We start from the raw sequence: 25,712 nt of genomic DNA on the forward strand, positions 1-25,712 counted from the left end.
AGAAGATTAGAGAAAAGGTTGCTAGCATTCCCCTATTTGTTGCTTTCTTTCGAGGATCATCATTTAAAAGATCAGTCCAAGTGTAATAATTTTTTTTTTGGTTGCAAGTGTGAATTATTTAACCACTTGTTTTCTACCCATCATCATTCTAGTTTTACTGAACACATTGTTCTTTTCAATTTATGTTATGATGATTAGATGACCAAGTAAAACACACAATATAATCTGTTGATGCGTAAAAATGGTTCGGCACTTTTTCCGCTCAACTTAGTGATGTTGGGCCTTCAGTATGCTTTGGGCCTCGGTGGAGCATGTGATCTACAAGATAACGAACGCTCGGTTAGACCTAAGGGCACCAGTGTGGTACCGGCCGAAAGCTCTCCGATGCTTGAGTAAGTACATATTTAGTAAGCTTAAACCGACAGATCAATAGGCGTATGCCGCAAGTTCTGATTACCTCCTTTTTGGGGAATTATGCTTCCTTTATAGACCTTGGAAGATGTGCAAGTTGTGTAGAATTTCGATGTGGGACTGTAGACATCGATTGTGGGCCTGCCACGTATCCTAGAGAAGGAGGTTGCCCTAATCATTGAATCGGTAGGCTAGGTGCCGAAGGCTACCGTGGTTGCACTCAATCTTGTCCACGTGTCTGGTTCCCATAGGCTGTTCATTTTGGTATAAACATAATCAATTGATACTTGGTCAGCATGTGAAGTGAAACTGAACATTCTTATCAGATGATAATTCTTGTTTTGAACTTCCCAGATGTTAAACTAATTTGTCCAGGTAAAAGCAAGTTTGTTCAACAAGAAAGCGAGAGATAGGAAGGGGAAGAGGGGCAGAGGTTGGAGATCATGAAGGGGAATCTACCCTTCGACCAAATCATAATCTATTTCCCCATCTACCCACCCTTCGACTTAAATCACTAGCAAGTAAAGGGTGGTACATAAAATTCTTACATATAATCAAGTCCAAAAAGGAAAAAAAAATGAATTTTTATATACTAATTTCAAAGTTACCAATGTAATATAAAGATTTGTCCCAAAAAAAAAAAAAATGTAATTATATACACTGTTTGCAAATACAAAAATAACTCATTCAAATCATAAAAGGAAAAGTTTATATACGTATGTCATATTGTATAATTTGTCTGCTAAAAAATGTTTAGAGGAATACGTATGTCATATTTCATTTTTTTTCTTTCCAATATTGTATAAAATTATACAATATGATATATGAAATGACCTGACCCAATTTCCACTTTGGAATCGAATCTGTTAAAACTAACACTGGTGGTGTGGGTCGTAAATGACCAAAATGCCACGAAAACAATAACACAAACCACGAGGCCCTAACTCGTGGATGCGCTGATAATCGTAGGTGCCTCGTACCACTTCTTGAAGGATCAAGCCACACGTAGTTCTTTCCTCTGTTCCTAACTTGTAACTGGTTTGTTTCTTGTAAAACTCACTCTAGGGTGACATTCTTGGAGTAACCGGGACTCCGTTTTACGATCCGTCAAATACTATACGATCCTGGCCAAGTCTAGATTACCATATCTGAAAATAGTTACAATCCAACGGTTCGAAACTATTGAACCCGAAAATCACACAATATGCGAGATCCGTTCAGGGTTCAAACGTTAACCAAATTGAGATCCGCGAATTCCTAGAGCTCGTGACAACCCAAGAATCATTCTAGAACTGAAAGTGGTCTCTATCAATCTGCCCACGAGCCGCCACACGTAGCGTGGGTGGCTTGATCAATTCCTGGCGGTCGGAAAAACTCCAAACCACCGGCCCAAACTCCTAACTTAGGTAAAATACCCCATTTAGAACAACCAAGTTGATTTTCCCACTGCAACCCTCACTCCTCCTTCACTAGACAAAACCAAAAATGATATATATATATATATATATCATTCTAATGCCATTGGGGCCAAAGTACAGAGCATTCAAAAGAGGAAGTTTCATCTGGAGGCGCTATGCCCCACTAAAGAGAAATTCCCCACAAAGCATTACAATTAAGGAGGTCCAGGAAGACCATCCGAAACCAACACCTAAACTAGCGACAGAGGTGGCTGTACACCCTCTAAATTGATTGCAGATGGGTGTGGGTTTTGGAAAAAAAAAACAATAAAAGAAAATATGGGGGGTGGGTGCATGTGAGAGAGAGAGAGAGAGAGAGAGTTGTAAGTTTGTCCTCAGAAGTCATTTTACAATGAGGTAAATTTGTTATTAAAAATTTGAAAATAAAGTGGGTGGAAAAGTAAGATAGGTGGGTGGAAATAGCAGCACTTTTTTTTTTAACCAGAAAGTAGCAACACTCTTTTCAATATACCTTTTTTTTGTCTCTTCAATTTACTTAATAAAGAGGTCATAAACAATAAGAAAGAAAGCCAACTATTTTTTTGGGTTAAAAGTAGAAGAATAAAAAAAGACAACGTTAATATACAAAATTATGGATGCAATTAAAAGAAGGGAAAAAAAAAAACAAAGTAATTAATATACCAAAATCATTATGGTTATAAGCACTTAATTTGTTAATTAGTTATGGTCATAAATAGTTCTTTCCTGTCATTATCACATAAATTACAGTTACGCTATTCAAGATTTAAGGGGCAATATTGGAACAAAAAATGATTTTAAAAAATAAAAATAAAAAGATTATATAAGAAAATATTTCAAATGGAATGTAATCATATATTGCACAAAAGTCAAAGTCGCCAAATCTAAGGATTAAACTTAACTTCTCAATGAAAAACACTTAAGCTACAAACCCCTTTGCAACCATCAATAATTGTTAGAACTTCGGAAGAAACAAAAATCTAGAGAAGAACTAATTTGTCAATGCATACATAAAGTCATAAAGGGGTAAATTACTCAAATGGTCCTCAAACTTGTACTCGATTTACATTTTGGTCCATAAATTAAATTATTAGTCCAAATGGTACATAAATTCTATTTTAATCGCCCATTTGATCCAATCGTTACATTCTGTCAATGTTGCTGTTAAATATGAGGGCAAATTGGTCATTTCGTATGTTAAAAATAAATAAATACTAAAAAATAAATAAAAACTCCCTCCCTCAAGCTCCAACCCCAAACCCATCCCACAACCACTCTCCACCCAAACCCATCCAACAACCACCCTCCATCCCAAGCCCCATTTATGTGAAAATGCTGCAGAGAGACAAAACAGACCCATAAAAGGCAAAAGGCTTTATAAGACAAATTAAAGACTGGTCCAAAAATGTATGAAGATACAGTAGGCTGCAACTTTGACCAAAACTCCATGCCAGAATCAGCAGAAAGTGTCCTCCACCTCAACCCTCTTCCCCCGCCACCTCCACCACAAGTTCTCATGCCTTCTCCCTAAGAAACCCACCCAACAACAACAGCTTTGCTGTTGCAGAAAACTTGAGACTCTCCATGGAAGAGCTCTCCTACCCTCATCAACAAGATCATCATGCTGCCATGGAAATTGAGCTCCAAAATGAACTTGGGTTCAATCTATACAACACCAATACTGACCAGAACAACAACAGCAGCCATTTGGTTTCCTTTGAGGAACAAACCAATTGGGACAATATTCATGGTATCCATGATCAGATGCAGCAACAATTGCAAGATGGTGCTAATGGTGCATACCCACCTACACCTGACCTTCTCAACCTTTTTAGCTTACCTAGATGCTCACCCTCCTTTGTTCTCCAGAACTCGTCCATTACCTTCACAAACCCCAACCCGAAAAGCTCGAATTTTCCGAACTCTTTGGGGTTCCTCGGAGATGTCCACGGTGGGATTGACACCCCACCAGGGACAGCGAGTTCGGTTCTCTATGACCCACTTTTCCATTTGAACCTGCCTCCACAGCCACCATTGTTCAGGGAATTGCTTCAGTCCTTGCCACATGAATACAGCTTGCCAGGCTTAAGAAATGGGTCTTTGTTTACTAGTGGTGGGGATGAGGGAGAGGGGATTGGAGGAGGGGTTTACTCATATGGGATTAATAATGGGAGGCAATTTGAGAATGGGGTGTTGGAGTTCTCCAGAGAAATGGGTTCTATTGGAAGAGGTCAGAGGGACCGACGTCATCGAGGGACCATCAAATGAGCGATTAAAATAGAGTTTATGTACCATTTGAACTAATAATTTAATTTATGGACCAAAATGTAAATCGAGTACAAGTTTGAGAACTATTTGAATAATTTAACAAGTCATAAAATAGCTAGTAATAGCGATGAAAACAAGACTTCGAAGGTAATATATTGCTTGTGAGGTGGTCCAGTCTATGTATACTGTAAAATCTGTGCAACAAAGCTTCAAGAGGGGCCAGAAGAACTAGTTTAATGGTAGGATCACTCACAATTAATATTGAGAACAAGAACGTTTTGCTGAGGCTCCGTCCCGGACCTTGAGGGCCCATCTTTCCATATCCTCACATGCTTCCCAGATTTTGCTTTCTGTTTCCCAGTCCCATATGTCCCTCAATTTGGAGTTTGTACCAACTGGATTAAATTTACCCAACCATGTAAGCTTCCCAACTAACAATCAAACGGATCAAAAAGGCTTTTTTTTTTTTTTTTTTTTGGGGTCTATTTAAAAATGCTTAATTACTGTTTTATCCCCTGAAACTCAAACTCGGTCTCACTTTACCACTGGAACCGAAAATGTCTCACTTGACCTCCCATTCTCTCACTCCATCGGAAAAGTTACCCCGTGCTCTGAATTAACTTTTCAGACAGAGTGAGGAGAATGGGAGTTATGTGAGAAATTTTCAGTTGGGGTAAAGTGAGATCGATTTTGAGTTCCAGGGGTAAAACAGTAATTAAGTCCTTTAAAAATACTGAAATGACAAATTTATACCCAAAGAAAAAGTTTTTTAAAATTAAATGCCTATTTGTTTGGCTCATGAATATAGAACAGCTGTATATAAGCCCATGACCTCTTAGTCACTGAATCCCAAAATATGACAGAAAATATCGCATACAAAATTCTAAACAATTTTAAGGGGCCACAGCTTGTTTAGAATCTGGGATTCAGAAAACTTGCTACTGTAATAATTATAGGAAACACATACCTCCCGGGAGAAAGACAACAGGTGCTTCTGACTCAGTAACATGCAGAGGAAGATACTGTTTCACGACAAAAAGTGCTGTTTCAAAATCAAGAAAGCCTACGTCCACCATCCTCTTCAAAACTCTGGCTTGGAAGGTTTTTCCTCTATGACATAGTAAAAGTTTGCGTTGACAATTAGTTTGGAAATAAACCCGAAAGTAAATAGTGAATAGAGTAAAAATCACAAAGTGCACAAGAAGTTTATAATTATGGAACTACCAAAGGTAGTAGCACAAAGCAAAAAATGAAAAAGGAACCAAATCATCAATAGCGCTGACGAACCTGGAAGGATCCCTGATTGGCGATCGAAGTTCTGGGGCAGGTATTAGCCCAGCAAGCATTGCAGACTCCCCCAAACTTAGACAAGATGGATGCTTCCCAAAATAGAATGTTGATGCTGATTCAACCCCATAAATTCCATGTCCCCAGTATATCTGTCATACACCTAGGTCTGTTATATGTAGAGTCTTTGTTACAGTAATCTTTTCAAATGCTTACTTGGTACCAGGCAATTGTTTAGTTAAGACAAATAAATTAGGCAGGGAAAAGAGAGGTGTACAGCTCACAACAGGGCTACCCAATGAACCAAGCTGAAACTCGCCTTGATTTCAGTTTTCTCATGCTTCATGTTATAATTTGAGAAAAACCAAACCTAGCTTCTAAGTTTGTAAAAAAGAAAAGGGAAAACAAAACCTCTCTTGTTGCACCCCAGCCTCCTTTTTCACTAACTTTTAGTTTCCTTCGACTGAAAAAATCTCCAACTGCATGAAGAGAAAACATTTGAAAGTGCAAACACTTGCAACTTCATTCTCTCAGGTGAGGAAAGAAAGATCTCTATAACTGGTTATCTTAAGATATCTGCAGAATCACTTGTCCTAGCATACCATACCACAACTAATAGGGAAAAGCATAAATCTTAGTACCAAAATGTAACCATCCAGAGTTAGGTGAGGGATTGATGTTACATGAGTGAGATGATGAATAAAAACTGAGAAAGGCCATCCCTGATAACTAATCTTGTATTTCGTATACTTGTAGATAAAGATGTTAAACACAAATATTATATAAAATGTCAGAGAGATCAATGATGAGATAAATGAGTATACTTTACCTTACTCATATAGCAGCTCAATATTTGCCCTTTTAACATTGTCTTCTCCAATGCTAGTGACATCACCATCTCAACCATTTTTCTTGAGAGTGTGCGTTCATTTTTAAGGAAAGTATTTTTCACCAGCTGACATGTGGGATTAAAGCAGTAAGAATAAACAGAATCGTTAATCGAGACAGTGAAAGAGGAAAAAAAACAGTTAAATATATATTTGTAAAACTGAATACTGAAACAACAAAATAAATTCTTATTAGTTAAGAACAGTATTCAATTAAAAAAAACATAGACTACCAACGTAATACAAATCCAAAGCCACTTTTTACTTTCTTAGAGTGTATCACAAACAGGCAAAGAGTGAGCAGAGGATATATCAGGTTTGCTAATAGAAAACATAGTGGCATGCGTAAACCTATCAGCTAATATCTCAGGCACAATATTTTTCTTAGCAAACAAAAGGTCAAAAAACGCAGGCATACAAGTGGGGAAATACATGAAATACACTGTGCTTAGTGAAGAGGTCAGTGAGTATAAGCAAAAGACAACTGATCCAGAAGGAAATTGTCAACCAATGCCCATATATATGATAACATTGCTAAAAGTACAAAGAAGAACATCTCACCACAGGCATCCTCATGCATTCTGTGGCCACCATCAACAAACACCTTACCCACATCCATGACAACCTCTCTCAGTCTCTCATATGAAAGATCTAAGAACGCATGATCTACTCCGAAATCTCTCACAATAACATTTATGGCAAAGTAATACAAACCTGCTACATCTAATTTCCACACAATTAAGTCATATTACTTTCTCAAAAGAGCTCTTTACATGAACTGCACAAATTACAGCATTCAACATACCTTGAACCTTGTGGAAAGATGTAAGAATTATACAGTAGATTCCAATATAGAGTGAGAAAGAAAATTAAAATCCAAATCACATATATTTAATTCTCATCACGGTTAACTATACACAAGCTGCTCAACTACTCAACACTATCTTGGGCCTGAAACTTGCTGTGAAGAGACGTAAGAGAAGTAATTACGCGAGTCCATTGTTGTTGTTGTAGGAGAAGCATTCGCCTCTGGATACAACACACGATCAATTTGCTCAGTTCCCTCTTCTATCATAGAAGCCTCAGTAAATCCACGCCCAATAAAGCGCAAGAAATTCAATGATTGCAAATTTGGCCGACCCAAAGGGATCCCACCTTCCAGCATGCCAACAATAGTATTCATATTTGGCCTAAGTGCCGGTTCCTCATGAACGCAACACAATGCGACACGTACAAATTTCTCCACCTCTTCACTTGTCACCCGTCCGTCCAATCTCCAGTCAGCAAGCTCCAAGTAACTCCCCTGCTCATGCATCTCTAGAGCAAATAGAGGAAAATAAACAAGTGCTGACCCAGATGACAATGATGACTGACCCCCACCGCTGCTACTGTTATTCAGGCTATGGCTTTGCAGTCGTAATGTATTTTTCCTTCCACTCACAAGTTCAAGTAGTACCATTCCAAAACTATAGACGTCAGTTTTTTCTGAGATTGCAGAGTTAGTAAGCCATTCTGGGGCGAGATAGCCACGCGTGCCCCTCATAGTTGTAAATAGACTAGACTGTTCAGTAGTTAGAAGCTTTGAAAGGCCAAAATCGGAGATCTTTGCTTGAAAGTGGTCGTGTAAGAGAATGTTCTCTGGCTTCACATCACAATGGATTATCTTCTGTTCACACCCACTGTGCAGGTATGCAAGCCCACGGGCTGTCCCTAGTGCAATATCAAGCCTCTCTTGCCATTCTAATACTGGTCCACTACCAAAAAGACTGCGGTCAAGTGACCCACGATTCATATACTCATAAACCAAAAGGCGTTGTCTCCCTTGGGCGCAAAAACCTTTCAGTTTGACCAAATTGGCATGGTGAATATTACCAATTACTGCAATCTCACTGCAGAAATCTTTTTTCCCTTGAACACCTAAATTTATTATCTTTTTTACAGCTACAACAGTTTTATCAGGTAGAACACCCTTATACACAGCACCAAACCCACCTGACCCAATCAGGGTCTTGAAATCATCTGTAGCCACTTCAAGTTCTTGATAATCAAACCTCTTAGGTAAACCTGGGATATAGAAGGCATCCATATCCCCTGAAGAAAGTGAACCAAAATGCCCTAATTTTATCTCTTTTTTCTTTGACTGTCTCCGTCTTCCCCACAAGAGGAAACCTAGAGCTACCAACAGAAAGAACCCACTGAACGGCAAAAGCACCAGAGCAGCTACAGGAAAGTTTTTGCTTTGATTGCTGGGATTCTTATTATCACTGAAGTTTGATGGAGAAGATCCAACAAGAGTCTTGATGTAGCCCAACAGGTCATTTTTGGCTGTATTACTCACAAAAATGGAACCCAACTCGTCTTTAAGTGTATAGCAAGAACCAGATGAATTTTCATAAAAAATTCCCAAGCAAGTGCAGTCATTTGAGCAGAGAGCTTGACAGGTTGACAAATTAACACCATATTTTACAGGCTCAGAGAAAACATTGGCAAAATAATCCATACCGTAGTCAAGCCTGATATATGAAATGGCTGGTGAATTCAACTGACTACCATTAATGGTTGAGTTGCAAGAAAACGGCAAAGAAAAAGAACCGCTTGGCACACAACCGCCAGTATCTTCTGAACCTGCATGGAAGCTTGCGGGGCATGAACAAGTATGGCTGGTGGATGCAGTACACAAACCAATTCTGCCACAAACCAATGGAATTTGACAATCATCAGCTGGCCCGCCAAATTCTTGCTTCCAGTCAGTACCAGATAAACTTTTGACAGTAAATTGGCCAGAGGACTCCAACTTGGCAATTCGCAAGTCAGAAGATGACAAGAGTACCTGAATCACGACCACTGTTCCATTACGACCAAGCAGATGAAGACCTGTTCTGTCAATGGACATATATTCCACTATATAATTCGAGTTTCTATAAGCGTTTGTATCCATTGACAATTCCCAATATGTCTGTCCAAGCCATTGAAGTATCGCATCAGAATCACTTATTATGAGCCTGTAATCACCAATTGAAAAATTTGATCGAGTACTGGACAGAAATGACCCAACTGGTAAGTGTTGTCCAATCACAATCGTGTCGGTTGGATAATGAAAACTTTCCCAAAGGGAACCATTGAATTGATCAAGAAGGATAAGATTACCCATTTCATTCAGCAGTAATGCAGAAACTGGTGACTTCAATGATGGAGTTGACCATACGGGATTATCATCCTCATCTGAAATGCTAACACCTTTAGCCGTTAGATTCATCTTACTAGAAGCTGATATGGAAGCATTACGATTAGCAGTCCAGATGACGGTGTTGGATGCCACATGGATGATGCACAAGTAGAAGTTGGGTTGTTCAGCACCAGGATTGACAATAGCAGCTTTAAATGTTCCATTTCGAGAGGACAAGAAGGCACCGCCGGCGTTGTCAACGAATTGAAAGTGTGAAGCTGAGAAATTCGGGTATATGAACTCTGAGAAAGATCCACCGGAGACGAGAACAAGGAGAACAAAAAGTAAGAAAGCAGTAGGGATGAATAAGAAGGACCCCATGCAGGGGTTTGATGGAACGAAGAGCAAAAACAAGTGAGACGAAGGGGTGTATTGTTGAGACTGGAAATGGCCTATTCTGTTATCTCCATGTCTTTTCTTCAATTCTCCTTCTGTGTTTTACGTTAGCGTTGACTATCTCTCTCCACCAACTTGTTCCTAATTGGTAGACAAAGTAGATGTAAATCGTTTATTCGGCGTCTACATCAGCAGGGGTGGAAATATATTAAAATCTCGGCGCCGGTCAAACCTCAGCAAGTCGTTTGCTAAACGAAGAAGATTGGCGTGCCGTGCATTAACACCTTTTTATATCCCGACCATCTATAATCACACAATTATCATTTCAGTTTTCTATATTTTATCACCCTACTTTATAATAAAAGCATTACGCATGCCATTATGATTCAGCTGTAAAGATTTCAGTGCCAGGGAGACACCAGAAACTAGAAAGCCATTTTTTATTCTAACATGATTGTCCTCTATAGCACCATACCCCTCTTAACTATTCTTTTTTTATATAATCTATTCTCAACCATCAATCATACTTTATAAAATACTGCCTATACTCCACACGTCAATCAAAATAAAAAGAGCCTTTTTTTTAAACAAGTAAAAAGCAAACAAAAACTATACTTCTTTGAGTAAAAACATCGAACACATGGTCTGCGTAAAACGGTCGACAAAAAATAAGTACCTGCTGGGTAATCGTGCTACCACCGCCAAGAGCCGAAAACGACACCATTGCACGAGCAATCCCAACTGGGTCAATCCCAAAATGGCTAAAGAACCTTCTGTCCTCGTAAGCAACAATGGCTTGCCACAGGTGCGAAGGATATGCATTGGTTCTGGCCTCAGCTTCCGAAGCAAAAGCCACAAGGCCGTGCCAGCGGCGAGGAAAATCGGGCAATAGGACGCTGGAGAAGAGCCGAAGGCAAAGAAGCACCAGAGAGAACGCGAAGAGGATGAAGATTTCGAGAACGATTTGGGTGCTGAATGGGCTTGAAGAGGAGCTATGGGAACGTGGGAGGAGTGAGCTGACTCGTCCATACAGTGAGTTGGAGCGAGTTGGGGGTCGAAGAGTGAAGGGGAGGAGTGGAGGATTGGGAAATGGAAGTGGGTTTGTGTTGGAGTGTTGTGTTGAGCGATTGGTCTTCAGAAATTGGAATGGCTTAGTTGAGTGGAGAAGACGATGAGTGAAATTCAAGGTCATGTTCGTGTCAACTGGTTAATCGGTTTGGTAATTAGAGAAAAGAAACAATGAGGATGAGTGGTGCTTTTTTTTCCTCCCTTCTATTTTCTTTAAATTGGAACACAAGGGGAAAAGAAAAATAATAATACTAGTCTTATCACATTTTTTCTACCACATTTTCATAACACATGATGTGGCAGCTAATGTGTACATATCACATCATGTAAAATACTAGTTTATTTTTTAATTTTATTTATTAAAATACACTTCATTCGTTTAATTGATGTGGCATATGATATGGACATGTCACATCATGTAGTATAGAAACGTGGAATAAAAATATGGTAAGTATAGCATTACTCCTTATTTATTCATAGTAAGTAAGAAATTGAAACATCATGTGGTATAGAAAGCATAACTATGAATAAATAAGTCCATAAGTTAGTAGAAATGAGAATAAATAAAACACTATTTTTAAAAATATTGCCCTTTCTAAATGCAATCCTTTTTGTATGAGCTCATGAAATACACACGGGTATTCTTTTCAATCGTCAGAATTAGCAGGTTCTATATATTCGAGTCGAAACCTCCAATCCAAGTCCCCATTCATCTCATCATTACCCTACACATATAGAACTTGCATTGTCTGCATCTTTCCACGTGCAGAACGAAATTGCACATGACAAGGGTTCTATTTTTGGATATATTATTGAAAAGAAAAGGTTAACGACTAACAAGCAAGGCATCATGTCTTCAAGTCAACATGATATTTGAATTAAACAAGATAAGCTCTTTCTTTACCTTCTTTTTGATGAAACCTTACATCTGATGAACTACGCATATAGTTAAGATGAAGACAATATCGATCTTGGTAGTAATGGACTGCTAATTCATTTATATGAAATTTGAACGTTATATCGTAACAGGTTTGTACTCATAATTTTGCTGAATGTGATCATCATTTGGACATGTGAACAAATGCAATGTACCTTAGAAGTGAACTTGATGTCATCCGATTATAGCAATAAGGCACATCATGTTTGAACCTTTCCCTTTATTGTTTGTCATTTTTTAGCAAACATACATCATACATGTGCAAAACTGATGTAAGCCTTGTTCCTTTAATTTGATGTGCAAGTCTTCCAAAGGGATGGTTGGCAAGTCACATTCAATCCAGCCTTCGCTGACTGCTATATGCTGCTGAAAGTTTTTAGAGTAATGCTAAGATTGGTGGCGTAAGCGCGCAAGCGCGAGTTTGTAATGCATCAACAGTTAAAATTGATCACGAGAATATAGTATGCGGTTCAAATTTGTATATATGTATAGCTGTAAGTCAGTAAGTGTTAGTGTATCATGTTTCTGGAGATTCATTTTAGCCTTCAATTATTCTGATCTCCATGAAATCCGGGTGACAACCATGCAAACCTAACCCATTGATCCACATGAGCATGCCCCCTTTGTTCAATCATTGACTTGATAATAATTAGTTAGCCTAACTCCCAGTGCTAATCAGCCTATTAGCCTATAACCCATTTCTAATCAGCCTATATTTAATATTTTGTTATGGCCATATATAATTATATTGATATTCCATAGATTTGGAAGAAGCCAAAGTTCCCAAAGCGCTTGTGCTTGCTACAGTAATTTTGCATAATTTTTCTGATTTCTACAAGCAAATAAAATAGCTGCTCCCCATTCTCCACATGCATATGCTTATTTTGGTAGTCCAAGTAGACATATTTATGATAACTACAATAATTAGAGAACAAAAATTAATCAGATTTGACCTGGACATACAAAGGCATTGCAGCCGCATAGCTTCAATTTTGGCGGTCTCTTAATTTGTCATTGTTGACGTTATGAAGTTGCTGGTTTAATATTTAGGTTAATTAGCTTGACAAACTGGACCAAGAGAACCATTAAATTAATCATTATAACGTAATAAATTAGTTACCGACTAAATCGACAAAGGCGACAAAAGGCGACTCTTTCAATATTATTATTTTTTTCTATTGAATTATTCTTGTCGACTCTTTCAACATTATTATTTTTTCTATTGAATTATTCGTAGAGGAATGCTAGTGACAGTCACTATAATACCGACATTTTGTGATAGTCAACCTCATATGACAAGTTGGATCGTATTTATATTTTAAAGATTTGCTGTTGGGAGGAGCTGTCAAATTCACAATATTATATGTACGAAAAAGAAGAAAGATATATTGGTTTATTAGATGTTGAATAATTAGATTGCGACTTCACTTACAACATTGTGAGGTGAACCTACCTTCATTCTCGTCACCCTGTATTATATTTATGTTTATAGGTGATAAATCATAAAATAGCTATACAGCTTCAGATTAGCTAAATTGTTAAACAAGAGATCAATTATATGAATACTCTCTTTAGTTTCATTTTCCCCCCTTTTTGGGAGAAATTTATGTTGTGTTTCCACTACCATCAAATACTCTAAAAAGCACAAATTTATTTTAAATTTAAATTTACTTTTTTATTATTTATTTTTAAAAAGAAGAAAGAAAGAAAAAATGTCGCTCAATGGACATGTAAAATTCTATATTAAGGGTCTTATAAAGCCATTAGATGAGACCATATCTCTTAATCATTTGATCAAATTAATTAGTTTAATTTAACAATTAAAATATACGACTTCATCACCTTAAATAAGGCCCTCACCATTAATGACTCTAACGGCCCACATGGGCCAATCACCCGCAGGCGCACGTATAAACCCAAACTTCTTTTTCTTTGGACCAAAAAACCCCAAACTTCACATAATCTATTCCTTAAATAAATAAATAAAATTTAAAAATTTGCAGATTTCCAGCTCTCACTCTCTTCTTCAGTTGGAATCTCTCCAAAATACATGAAAGCCAGTAGTAATCCAGTCAGCTAGCTGAAGTTAGAAAGTTCAGAAGTAGCTGCTCTCCTAGCTGCACATTCATCGTATATAAGAGTATGCCACACTGTCCACACCAGAAAAAATATATACAAAGCTCCATTTGAATGGAGAGTTTTGAGAAACATGATTTGGATTTTACTAAAATGCTAAATTTACTACAAAAACTAAGAAACAATGTATTTGAAATAACTTTATACAATAAGTATTAGGATAAAATGTTATCTATTTTTCTGTATTTGGAATCGCTCCACACAATCAAGAATATCCAATCAGGTCAGTCAATATCAAAAATGTTACATTTCCATAGAGTTGTTATAAAGGTATCATTTTTCAAAATAACACGGCAATGTTACAACACTATCATATCTGAATTATATTTCAACAGCAGAAACTTAGGAGATGAGAAAATGATAGTAGGAACTATAAAGAAGAAAAACAATGCTTCAACTTCGACCACTTGGTTTTGCTCTTACAACACTAAAGTTTAACCAAACAAAATCATTTCCCATTTAACTTATACGAGGATCTAAAGGCACACAAACATCTAGCAAAGACTAGTAACAGCAGTACTCTGTAAATAAAGCTGCAGTCGACCCAACTTTTTTATTTGGATTAAATGGGTACTCCAACTAAAGATATGAAATTGACTGATTATTGAATTTCTGCATTCGAAGTATAACATTTATACTAGTGATTGTACTGTTACCCAGAAAACTTCTATTACCTCTAGTGATCATACCCTAATCACCAATTTAGTACTTTCACTAGCCTAGTATGAATGAATAATTAACTACCAGACTTGATTACAATTAGTATGATTAACTACCAGAGCACCACAGCATTAACAATACAAACCTGTAGCAGCAATCCGTCATGCCAGCAGCAGATCACTTCTTCAGATGCAAGTGATTATAAAAAAAAAATGCAAGATTGAGACACAGGGCATCAGTCTAGTATGATGAAACAATCGAACTAAAGAATTTGTAAACAGAAGAAACATTAAAAAAGCAATTGAGGGGTAATAGGTAATTGTAGATTTCAAACTAAAAGAAAGACAACAATTCCACTTCTGAAATGAAACATAACTGAAACAAAATTTAAGTCACCAAAAACATTCAACCACATAAGATTTTAGGATCCAAACTAAATGGATGACTGATCTAATTCGGTACTGATACGACATAAAAATCTAACATGTTCAACTATAAAACAGAAAGTTTCCAAACAAAAGAGTAAATAAACCAATGCAAACAAAACTTTCCCCTTGTTGCATCACCATTTCCTGCAGCCTCTTAACGGTTAGCCTTAGCAACTCTTTCAATCTCGTCCTTCTTCTTGATAGCATAGCTACAGATAAACAGAAGAAAATAAATCAAATTTAATCAAACTGAAGATAACAAAAAATAAACTAGCCTTGAAAATAAACGAGCAACCCATGATCAGTACCTGTTAGAGGAACCCTTTGCAGCATTAATCAGTTCATCAGCCAAGCATTCAGCAATGGTTTTGATGTTCCTGAAAGCTGACTCACGAGCACCGGTTGTAAGCAAATAGATTGCCTGGTTAACACGTCTCAAAGGTGAGATATCCACAGCCTGACGCCTAACAACTCCAGCAGACCCAATACGAGTGGCATCTTCACGAGGACCACTGATTAACACAAAAAGCCCATAACGTAATCAGAAAGCAGCGTAAGTTAATATGAAATTAACCCAGAAAAAAAAATATATAAACAAAATAACTATTAACATATTGACATCCACCTACAGACCTATTAACAACAGCATCAACAATGACTTGGATTGGGTTGAGGTCAGTGAGCAAATGGATGATTTCCATGGCGTGCCTAATAATCCTGACAGCCATGAGCTTCTTCCCGTTGTTTCTTCCGTGCATCATAAGAGAGTTCGTAAGCCTCTCAACAATGGGGCACTGGGCCTTCCTGAATCGCTTCACTGAGTACCTCCCAGCAGTGTGAGGCACATAAGTGGCGTGTTTCGCTGGCACCACTCCAACGTAATCGGCCAGGGAGATGTCACTCACCTGAAAACGAATTCGAGTCCGAACAGGCAATAAATCAAACAGATTGTAGGCATGTATGAAAATCAACTAACAATGATAATATTAATCAGAACCTGGACGTCGTCGAAGCTCCAGCGGTTGAAGAGCTTGACGTCGTGGTGAGGCAAAGTAGGTTCTACTGCAGCAGGAGCCGGAACTGGAGCCGGAACAGGAGGTTCAACAGCAGCCATTGCGAAGAGGATCAGAGAGGAGAGGAGGGTGCGGCGCTGAGGAGATGGAGAGAGGCGAAGCGGCTGAAGGATTTAGATGCAAAATGAAATCTCTGGGGCTAGGGTTAGAGCTTAGAAATAGGGAAATGTGGCCGAATGATCTTTTGGGTAAATGGGTGAAGTCATGTGGTTGGGCCTAATTTGACCCAATTACATATTTTCTTTTTGTTTGTCATTGGACCCAATTGAAACTTGTATACGTATAAGAGCCTTATGGCCTTTATTTTTTGTTGATTATACGAACACATGATAAATGTTTTTGGACTATTTAAAGTTTTTTTCTTTCCCCACAGTTAAAAAAGGGGGAGGGGCACTCACACATGTAATGCATGAGGTTGAATATACCAGTCGTAAGTAAAGGTCCATTTTTCACTGAATTAAACATCATTGCCATTTAAATTAGATTAATTACGTGAACGTTATTATTACTAAGTGAATTTATAAATGTTGTGACTTGACTTATGAAATTGGACAAATACCAACATATTTTGACTCACAAATCAATTATAGAGGGGTAGGTCAATGTAAGAGTAAAATAAAACCAAAAATAATTGAATAAAATTTCAGAAAGATGAGATTTTGCAACATTCGTAATTGATGGGGGTGCATCCGTCCCCTATGCTCCCCCCTTCATATCATACTTGCCTAACCTATTAGCTGCAAGCATTGCGCTGCACTACTGATTTGACCACACATCATTTTTATCAATTTTAGCACTAATCTTGCTGGTATCTTCAAACACCAAGATAGACAATCTTTTATCTTCTTTTGTGTTAATTATTTAAAAGTACAAAACGAAGTTTGGTTTAAGTAGTTGTCTTGTCTCATTTTTATTTCCTTTTCTTTTAAGCAATCAAATAGATCTTGACCAGAAGTAGATAGAACAGTATGAGTGACAAAGGATTCAACCCACGGTAAAATGACATTCATTAAACGAAAATATTTGTTTGACAATCACAATTTTACATGTGTGTGTAGAATTTCAAATTATTCTGCTAGTTATGTTTCGACAATAATCATTATGGAAGTTCACCTAAGAAACCTCGTAACTAATTAAGGATAAAGACATTGTTTTAGGTAAGGATGCAATCAGTGTCTTCATTTAAAAAGAAGGACAAAGTATATTCTTAGGACAAAATTCAAAATATCTCCATATACTTATTTATGCTATCATGTCAAAGAAACTCATGATTGTTTGTGCCCTAGCAAAGTATTGTTTGAACCATATGCATAATTGATGATGAATTTGGTAAAAGAAGCATCCTAATAGTAAATTAGTAATATAGATGATTTTGCTCCAACATATCTCTAGATGTGTGGCATGATCTCATGAATTTTCCTCAACAAAAGTGGCAGTGGCACTAAACAAGTCTTTCGAGATAAGGGGCAATGAGCTAGGTAAGCTAGTTAATAGGTGTAAATGGGGGACAATGAAAGGCTATCCCACTCTCACGCATGGAATTACATAATTTGAGAGAGTAATTGATTTCTAGCATCGCCTTAAATAATAAAATATAATTTTACGTTATTATATTTGTTCACATTGATTTCTACTTTATTGGAGGAAGTCAGGAGTACTCAAATCTCATGATATATAATTGTTGAAAAAAAAATTATATTATGGGCAAAATGATTTGTTGGAAGATCACTAACCTTCATGGGTACTGTGGGGATTTGAACCGAGGATCACCAAACTAAACTCACACACACTACACGAGTACTAAAACTCAAACCCAATATTTTTTTTGCATGAGCAATTGCTTCAAACCACTAAATTAATGAGTCTTTTGCCTCAATGGTTTAATAATGTAATGAAATATATAATTTTTTTTTGTAGCACTCCTTTTTTTTTTTTTTTTTTTTAGAAAAATGATAGAATTTTATTAGATCACAAATTTTTTTTTGAAAAAAGTTAAATAAATAAAAAAGCGATAGAATTTTGGCACTCCTTGAGTGATTGCCTCATGGGTCTGTCTTTTGGGACGACAATGGTCGAGATCTCAAGTTGAAATATGCCGTTTCTCATAATAATTTGACCACCGTCACCAAATTGCAATGTAACATAAGTATATTTTGTGTTGTGCTTCCTACATCGGACGATCTATTGCATTTGAACTTTTTTCTAAATCATACTACTTCATATGTATATATATAGCCAATAACAAGATACACACATATCACTTAGGCATACTGAATGTCTAACGACTAAGCACAAACTATGACCAAGTACGTGAGATGTAACAAAATAATATATATTTTCAAAAGCTTTTGTGATCGCAGTCGAAATAAGTTCAAATTTCATATGATATTTTGATGAAATTGCCCAAATACTTAACAATTTTATTTTTATTATTTACATTTTTGTATTTTCATATCGAATCTTAAGTGAATTCTTCCACTAATAATGATTCTACTCATCTTTACCCAACAACTGATACTTTTTATATTTGAATTACAAAACCTTTTTTTTATTATTTTATATTTTAATAATTTTATTTATAACCATTCTACCACATACAATGGCACACCCAAGGAATTTTTATAGATGTGGGCAATTTTTGTTTTTGGGAGATCTTTTATAACCACAAATTTTTGGGCTAATTAATATTATAGGGTAGGATTATATACATATGTATATTTATAGAAAACATGGTAGGATTTAGTGGATAGAAGAAAAAAATAAAGATTTGGGTAGTTAAAATAGACTGAATTCTAAAAGATAAGTGGGCTAATATTTAATTGTAGCGGATTTTGTTGTACAATAAAGACTAAAGTGCAAACACTAGGAGCCTCTTCATGGATCCACCCTTGTGACTTCATACTAAGGGGGCATTTTCCAATAAGTATTTAAATTAAGGATTGATTACATACTTCTAATCTTGGCCATTGGATTACGTCTAATAGATTACCAACATATTTAATGAATACAATCCAACGCCTAAAATTAGAAGTCTGTAACTAACTCTTAATATAAAATACTTATTAAGAAAATCTCACACATACTAAAAATGTGTTCTTTTACCACTCAACCATAACACAAACATGTGTCAAATGTCATCATTCTCTTTTATTGACCCAAAAAAATGTAATCCTTCTTTTTAATTAGAAAATTTTCCAAAAAAACCAAAAGCGAAGAAAAGGAAGCGATAAAGAGAAGAAAAGAAAAGCAAAAGGCAAAGAAAGAAGAGGGGGGAGAGAGAGAGAGAGAGAACAGGGAAAGACAAAGGAATCGAAAGTCGGCGCCTCATGTCTTCTTAGCTTAGCCGACCAATCATCACGTCCTTTTCTCCCCCACCTCTCTCCCCTGTTCTCCACCACCACTAAAATCTCTCTCTCTCACTGTGTTTTCCACTTTCTTATAAAACCCTAACTCCCTCTCCCCCTCTCCTTTTCTTGTTCTTGTTTGTTTATTCCTCTCCGTTTTTTTCACATTTTTTTCCGTTTCATTATTTTGGTTTTAACTTCTTTAATTTCTCTCTCACGCTCTCTTTGCGGTTCCTTCCGTATATTTTTTCCCAATCGGAAGACGCCTCAAAATTCTATCTCAGATCTTTCTGAAAAGATCTTCTTTCGTGTTTTTCAAAGCTTCCTTTCACTCTTATTTGCTTTCGTTTTGTTTTCCGTTTCTGGGTTCTTTCGGAGATTGGGTTTTTGTTTTTTTTTGTTCTTGAAATTATGAAAGGCGCGGTTGTGCAAGCTGTGGTTGACAGGGTTGAAGATGGCGATAAGGAGAAGAAGAAGAAGCAGCGCCGTCGCCGATCTAAACAAAACTCTTCCACCTCAGGTACTTTGATTAATTTCCCTTTTTTTTTTCTTTTTTTTTCTCTCCTATTTCATTGGTTTTCGGATATACAGTAAGCACACTGAGCAAGTTTCATTTCTGAATTACTAGTTTTGTGTCACTGAGTTTTGAAGGTACAAACTCAGTCTTGACTTGGTTTAAACAGAAAAATTGATTAATGTGGGTATTAGTATTTTCGTGTTTTTGTCTCTTTATGTTTATGCTTCTGTCAGTAACCTATTGGTGCTGGTTAGCTGCTGGGTAATCTAAATCCTAGTCAAGGAGTGGGATTATCCTGCAAATTCTAAGGTAATCACTACCTGATTGGATCAATTTGGACTTTGATGGAGATATCTAATGCTCTCTGAATTCTAAGTTCAATTATTTTTCAGATATTTTTGCTTAAAAAGCATAATTTCTTATTTTGTTCTTTTCATATTTATTAGTACGCTTAGTGAATAAGATGTCATTATGCTGAATAAGTTACATATAGTTCTTAATGGTGAATATCTTTATGAATATTGTTATGGTTTGTTTTTTCTCTTTTCTTACCCTTTTAATGCGGTGTTTCTTTTGCTCCTATAATGCACTGTCATGATTTGATTTTGTGTGTGTACTTTCTCTGTTCTGTGTGTTCATTGGTGCTGACTTTCATATTTGGTTTTCCCCTCTTGTTAATGGCAGCATCTAATTCAGCAAATGAAATACGCAGTGATGTTTCTGAGTGCTTGGGAAATGGAAGAACGTCTGATCATGTAACCATACCCTTGAAGCAACATCAGATTGTCCTGCATCCTCCATATGAGCATGGAATGAACAAAGCATCTAATTTTCCCTTCAGTTCATTGCCAACAATGCACATCAATGAACAAGAAAATCCTGAGGATGTGCAAAGTTTGGAAAATCAACATTCTCTGCCATGTGATCCTGGTCGAAGAGTGTTTGCAAATTCTTGTCCTGAATCAGTGGCTTGTGGAGAATCACCTGGAATATTTAAACGAAAGGATTTTCCTCCTCATCACATTGAAGGTTATGCTCGAAGAAAATATTTTACTCCATACTGGTCTATGGAGGCTACTAATGATGCTATAGAGGTAAATTTATTAGGTCTTAATGACATGATTCCTGTGCTGCTTGCTCGTTGTATATGATTCTATTTGTAGGTGAATGGACCTCTGTTGCTGAAGAAAGTACTTACTGTGACTCATTTTTATCTTATTTTTCAGAAAGGTGAAGCTTTTAAAGCTTTGTTTAGAGTCAATGCGCACAACAGACATGAGGTTTGTGATCTTATTTCTTTCTCATCTTATACATGGAGATGCAGTGTGGGCTTAAGATTTCTCAATGCTCCTCATTCATAACTTCCTCGGTGGATAATATGCATACTGTGCTCTGTGCTGGTAGGCCTATTGCAAAGTTGATGGAGTACCAACAGATGTTCTCATTGGTGGACTTGCTGAGCAGAATAGAGCTGTAAGTGGAATTCTTATCTCTTACATTCTGTGTCTTCACTAGAAGAACTTTTGGCTTGTTTGCTTTTCGGTATAGAATGCTCACAAGTAGCTGGCTTATAATGTTATTGTAACATTCCTTTTTTTTTTTTTTTTTTTTCGGTGGGGAGTGCAGTTCATAATTGCTTTGTATTGACTTCTTATATGTAGGTGGAAGGAGACATTGTGGTGGTTAAGGTTGATCCCTTACCGTTATGGACTAGGATGAAAGGGTCAGCTGGAACTTGTACCAATTCGGCATCAGTGGATGATTTTAATTTTCAACTAGAAAATAATGTGATTGCAGGTTATAACTGCAAAGGTAAAGCTAAGGTAGATGAGGTTTATTTGTATGGTAATGATCGGAGTAGCCTGCTTCCTGAGAGGGGATCACGTCCTGAGGAATCTGTGGGTGAATCTTTTCATTCAGGGCCAATTGGACAATCAAGTTATGATCATGTTGCTGGAAGGTACCCGTTGCCTTCAGATTCTATACAAGCAGGTTCTTCTCATGAGCAGAATGAAGTTAGACTTTCAGTAGAGAGGCTGTGTGCCATGATCAATTCATTCCCTTCCAAACGACCAACTGGCAGGGTTGTTGCCATCGTTGAAAGGTCTCCTCGTAGAGATGCTATTGTTGGTTTTCTTAATGTTAAACAGTGGATTTCTTACAGGGAGTTTTGCAGAAAAGATATGAGAAAGAACAAAAATTCGTCATTTTCTAACCATGAGCACATCCAGATGACCCCAATTGACCCAAGATTTCCAAAAATGGTGGTCCTTGTGAGAAACCTTCCTGATTCAATCAAGAAAAGATTGGAGAATGGTGATGAAACAATTGAAATGGAGTTGTTTGCTGCACGTATTGATGAATGGGATGAAGAAAGTTCTGCTCCCCAAGCTGTCATCTTGAATGCTTTTGGGCGGGGATGTGAATTACAGCCCCAAATTGAAGCAATTTTATTTCAAAATGCAATTAATTCATCTGAGTTTTCTCCTGAATCACTTTCCTGCCTTCCTCATCTCCCCTGGGAGGTGCCTCAGGAGGAATTCCAAACTAGGAGGGATCTCCGAAACTGGTGCATATTTACTATCGACCCTTCTACTGCCACTGATCTAGATGATGCTCTCTCAGTTGATAAATTATCCAATGGAATTTACAGAGTTGGTATCCACATTGCTGATGTGTCACATTTTGTTTTACCTGGCACACCCTTAGATGAAGAAGCTCAATCTAGATCAACAAGTGTGTATATGTCACGGAGGAAATTACCAATGCTACCTCCTTTGCTTTCAGAGAATGTTGGTTCACTTAACCCAGGAGTAGAGAGACTTGCATTTTCAATTTTCGTGGACATGAATCATGCTGGGGATGTTGTTGACCGATGGATTGGCCGCACTGTGATAAGATCATGTTGCAAGCTTTCTTATGAACATGCTCAAGACATTATTGATGGGAAATTTAATTTGGAAAGTGTGGACATTCTAGGAAATGGTCGTCCTCAGTTGCATGGCCATTTTGAATGGTTTGATGTACTTAGGTCTGTTAAAGATCTTCACGAAATTTCCAGAATTTTGAAGGAGAGGAGGTTTAGTGATGGGGCTCTTCAGCTTGAGAGTTCTAAAGTTGTTATTCTGTTTGATGAATATGGAGTTCCGTATGATAGCATGCATTCTGAACGGAAGGAATCAAATTTTCTTGTGGAGGAGTTTATGCTTTTAGCAAATAGAACAGTGGCTGAAGTGATATCTAGAGCTTTTCCTGATAGTGCATTACTGCGGAGGCACCCGGAACCTAACCTGCGCAAACTCAGGGAATTTGAAGCATTTTGTTCCAAGCATGGTCTAGAATTGGATACATCTTCTTCTGGTCAGTTCCAACTTTCATTAGAGAAAATCAGGGAAAAGCTCAAGGATGATTGCATTCTGTTCAATATTCTCATGAATTATGCTACAAAGCCAATGCAACTGGCTGCTTATTTTTGTAGTGGGGAATTGAAAGACAAAGAAAATGATTGGGGTCACTATGGGTTGGCAATTCCTCTGTACACACATTTCACTTCACCGCTACGTCGGTATCCTGATATTGTAGTGCATCGTACACTAGCCGCGGCTATAGAAGCTGAGGAGTTATTGTTGAAACATCGGAGAATGTTGAATAATTTTAACAGGGGAGATGAATGTAGAATGAAATGTTTCACTGGTATTTATTTCGATAAAGATGCTGCTGAGTCCTATGAAAGTAGGGAAGTGTTATCAGCTGCATCAATGAAGCATAGAATTCCCTGCTCTGAATTGCTTACTGATGTTGCTGCTTATTGCAATGAGAGGAAGCTGGCCAGTAGACACGTCAAGGATGCTTGTGACAAGCTCTACATGTGGGCCCTGCTGAAGAAAAAAGAGGTATGATATTTTATTTTAGCTTTCTTTCTCTTCCTTGGTTTGTAATGATATCATACTGCATTATGTGACTGATAATGATGCTTGTAAGATGGTAAATCTATCTTCCTGAATCCTATTAAGATGGTAAATCTATTTTCGTCGTTGCTATTTAGCTGAAGAGCAGTGTGTCACAAGTTTGTGGCTCTCATTTCATCACCTGTAACCTGGTAGAGAATGATGATTCTATAAATAATTTGATGTGCCAAAATGAACTGATGAGCTCCCATCTTGTATCAATTTGTGTTGTTTCATAGTGACCATGGCATCATCTGATTCCCTAGCATCTAGTGTTAAAGAGACTTATAGCATCTTCTTAGCAATCCTTGTCTTGAATCTTCTGTCTTTGTTCTAATGGTTTGTAAAAGAGGTGGACCTATGATCATTTTGGAGTGCTCTCATTTTGCACTTTACACATTGGATATGTGTGTATGTATATATATATTTTCTGTGTTTAATATTTGGGTTGTCTTTTTTCTGGTTTCAGATTTTATTATCAGAAGCAAGAATAATGGGTCTAGGACCTAGATTCATGTCCATTTATATCCACAAGCTAGCTGTAAGTAGCTTTCTAACTGTTTTGTATCTTTATGCGACTGTAGTATGGGGATCCATTTGCAATTAACTGTTACACCTACTACATGCCTTCAGGTTGAACGTCGAATATATTATGATGAAGTTGAGGGCTTGATGGTCGAATGGCTTGATGCTACATCCACAGTAGTGCTGACTTTATGTTCTAACAGACGCTCGCTCAGGAGAGGTAGTCCTGGTAAATGTAGGGCGCTTGAAGATGTTGCCTTGGTCATAAGACCTTATGACCTCAAAGCTGAACTGGGTGCAGTTGGAAATAGTACTAATGAAGGTGCTGCAGCCCAAGATGTAGGTGTAGCCACCCATAGTTCTAACGAGAGTGAAATTGATCCTCTTGTTTTCCCCCTGACTCTGCGTGTTCTTTCAACAATTTCTGTAGTACTTCATGCAATTGGGGGTGATGATGGACCCATTGATATCGGGGCAAGGCTATACATGAGCTCATATCTCTGCTAGATTGGGGTTTTGAATCAGTTGACGCACTTGTTCGCAATGAATGGAAATTTACAAAGATCAATGATAACAGGGCTTTTTATGGCAATGGGCAGGCTCTGTTGTAGATACGAAACTAGTGTATAGTCCGAATAGAGTCTTAGAAGAAAATAATAATTTTACAGTTTAATCTCTGCTGATGCTCTATGGGATATGTCTTCTGCCGAAACGTTTTTGTGGGAGGTGTTGATAAGGGTGGGTGGTTGTGTGTGTGGTGGTGGTGGCATTGGCTTTATAGCAGCTGTTTTTAACAGAGCTGCTTTACTGGAAGAGGCCCCTGTTTTTGTTGGCCAGTTCCATCCAGTGTAACTTGGTTAAAATGCGCCCATGGCTGGCGCTTGGACACCGAGTTTCTTAGCCGAATTTGTGGTTTAATTTTCTTTTGTGTTATATATTCCTGGACTGCTGCCCAATAAAGTTTTTGGCGTTGGGTGACCAGGATTAGTGGTAAGACATTAGCTATATGTTTGGTCTGTCATAAACGACTGGTAGTCTCCCAGTTGAATCGCATGTATGTTGTCTTTGTGCTCAAATGAAAAAAGGTAACACACTTTTTTATGTTTGTTTATGCAATGAATTATTTTTCTTTCTTTCTGAGTATTTATTCTGAATGAGAGGAGGATCATTAAACTAAACATTTGATATTCTTCATGATAAATGTGTGTGTTTTTCAGTTTAAAATT

General features: G+C 37.4%; 4 protein-coding genes and 1 pseudogene across 7 annotated transcripts; 2 read left to right on the plus strand and 3 right to left on the minus strand.

The window, feature by feature from the left end:
• Positions 1-207: 207 nt before the first annotated feature.
• On the minus strand, positions 208-11,113 carry LOC103332904 (uncharacterized). Of its 3 annotated transcripts, XR_016123966.1 has the most exons (7): positions 10,528-11,113; positions 6,232-6,357; positions 5,403-5,554; positions 5,083-5,225; positions 4,369-4,510; positions 458-663; positions 208-318 (listed from the first exon to the last, which is right to left on the minus strand). XR_016123966.1 is itself a non-coding variant. In XM_089045634.1 (6 exons), the coding sequence occupies exons 1-5, from the start codon at positions 11,041-11,043 to the stop codon at positions 4,371-4,373; spliced, it is 1,077 nt and encodes a 358-aa protein (XP_088901760.1). In that variant the 5' UTR covers positions 11,044-11,113; the 3' UTR covers positions 208-663; positions 4,369-4,370. The 3 variants fall into 3 exon arrangements, 2 of the variants coding, with proteins under 2 accessions (XP_088901760.1, XP_088901759.1); XM_089045634.1 differs by having other exon boundaries at positions 208-663; XM_089045633.1 differs by lacking the exons at positions 208-318; positions 458-663 and having other exon boundaries at positions 4,113-4,510; positions 10,528-11,112.
• LOC103333077 (transcription factor bHLH10-like) lies at positions 2,878-4,115 on the plus strand (annotated as a pseudogene).
• LOC107881259 (S-locus lectin protein kinase family protein) lies at positions 7,017-9,977 on the minus strand. The gene has a single exon (XM_016794803.2). It carries the CDS (start codon positions 9,834-9,836, stop codon positions 7,230-7,232), a length of 2,607 nt encoding a protein of 868 aa, XP_016650289.2. The 5' UTR covers positions 9,837-9,977; the 3' UTR covers positions 7,017-7,229.
• Positions 11,114-14,953: 3,840 nt separating the features above from the next.
• LOC103319937 (small ribosomal subunit protein uS7) lies at positions 14,954-16,296 on the minus strand. Its single transcript, XM_008221526.2, has 4 exons — positions 16,078-16,296; positions 15,714-15,985; positions 15,389-15,592; positions 14,954-15,289 (listed from the first exon to the last, which is right to left on the minus strand). Exons 1-4 carry the CDS (start codon positions 16,192-16,194, stop codon positions 15,235-15,237), a joined length of 648 nt encoding a protein of 215 aa, XP_008219748.1. The 5' UTR covers positions 16,195-16,296; the 3' UTR covers positions 14,954-15,234.
• A 3,110-nt stretch (positions 16,297-19,406) lies between these two features.
• On the plus strand, positions 19,407-25,587 carry LOC103319938 (Ribonuclease II/R family protein). 2 transcript variants are annotated; one of them, XM_008221527.2, is made up of 7 exons: positions 19,407-20,017; positions 20,699-21,108; positions 21,241-21,294; positions 21,419-21,487; positions 21,676-23,907; positions 24,431-24,502; positions 24,595-25,587. In XM_008221527.2, exons 1-7 carry the CDS (start codon positions 19,909-19,911, stop codon positions 24,991-24,993), a joined length of 3,345 nt encoding a protein of 1,114 aa, XP_008219749.2. In that variant the 5' UTR covers positions 19,407-19,908; the 3' UTR covers positions 24,994-25,587. The 2 variants fall into 2 exon arrangements, with proteins under 2 accessions (XP_008219749.2, XP_016647792.2); XM_016792306.2 differs by lacking the exon at positions 19,407-20,017 and adding an exon at positions 20,248-20,323.
• Positions 25,588-25,712: the final 125 nt, after the last annotated feature.

This window comes from Prunus mume, linkage group LG2, assembly GCF_029339155.1.
Source record: "Prunus mume cultivar Tortuosa linkage group LG2, ASM2933915v1, whole genome shotgun sequence".
In the NCBI taxonomy this organism is placed as follows: domain Eukaryota; kingdom Viridiplantae; phylum Streptophyta; class Magnoliopsida; order Rosales; family Rosaceae; genus Prunus; species Prunus mume.

Coding starts and splice junctions, on each gene's coding strand:
- LOC103319938 (XM_008221527.2), top strand. CDS start 19,909: ATGAAAGGCGCGGTTGTGCAAGCTGTGGTTGACAGGGTTGAAGATGGC. Junction 23,908..24,430: donor CCCTGCTGAAGAAAAAAGAG/GTATGATATTTT, acceptor TTCTGGTTTCAG/ATTTTATTATCAGAAGCAAG. Junction 24,503..24,594: donor TTTATATCCACAAGCTAGCT/GTAAGTAGCTTT, acceptor ACATGCCTTCAG/GTTGAACGTCGAATATATTA.
- LOC103319937 (XM_008221526.2), bottom strand. CDS start 16,194: ATGGCTGCTGTTGAACCTCCTGTTCCGGCTCCAGTTCCGGCTCCTGCT. Junction 15,986..16,077: donor GGAGCTTCGACGACGTCCAG/GTTCTGATTAAT, acceptor ATTCGTTTTCAG/GTGAGTGACATCTCCCTGGC. Junction 15,593..15,713: donor GTTGATGCTGTTGTTAATAG/GTCTGTAGGTGG, acceptor TGTGTTAATCAG/TGGTCCTCGTGAAGATGCCA.
- LOC107881259 (XM_016794803.2), bottom strand. CDS start 9,836: ATGGGGTCCTTCTTATTCATCCCTACTGCTTTCTTACTTTTTGTTCTC.
- LOC103332904 (XM_089045634.1), bottom strand. CDS start 11,043: ATGACCTTGAATTTCACTCATCGTCTTCTCCACTCAACTAAGCCATTC. Junction 6,358..10,527: donor GTAGCACGATTACCCAGCAG/GTACTTATTTTT, acceptor CCCACATGTCAG/CTGGTGAAAAATACTTTCCT. Junction 5,555..6,231: donor TGAGCTGCTATATGAGTAAG/GTAAAGTATACT, acceptor GGTGTATGACAG/ATATACTGGGGACATGGAAT.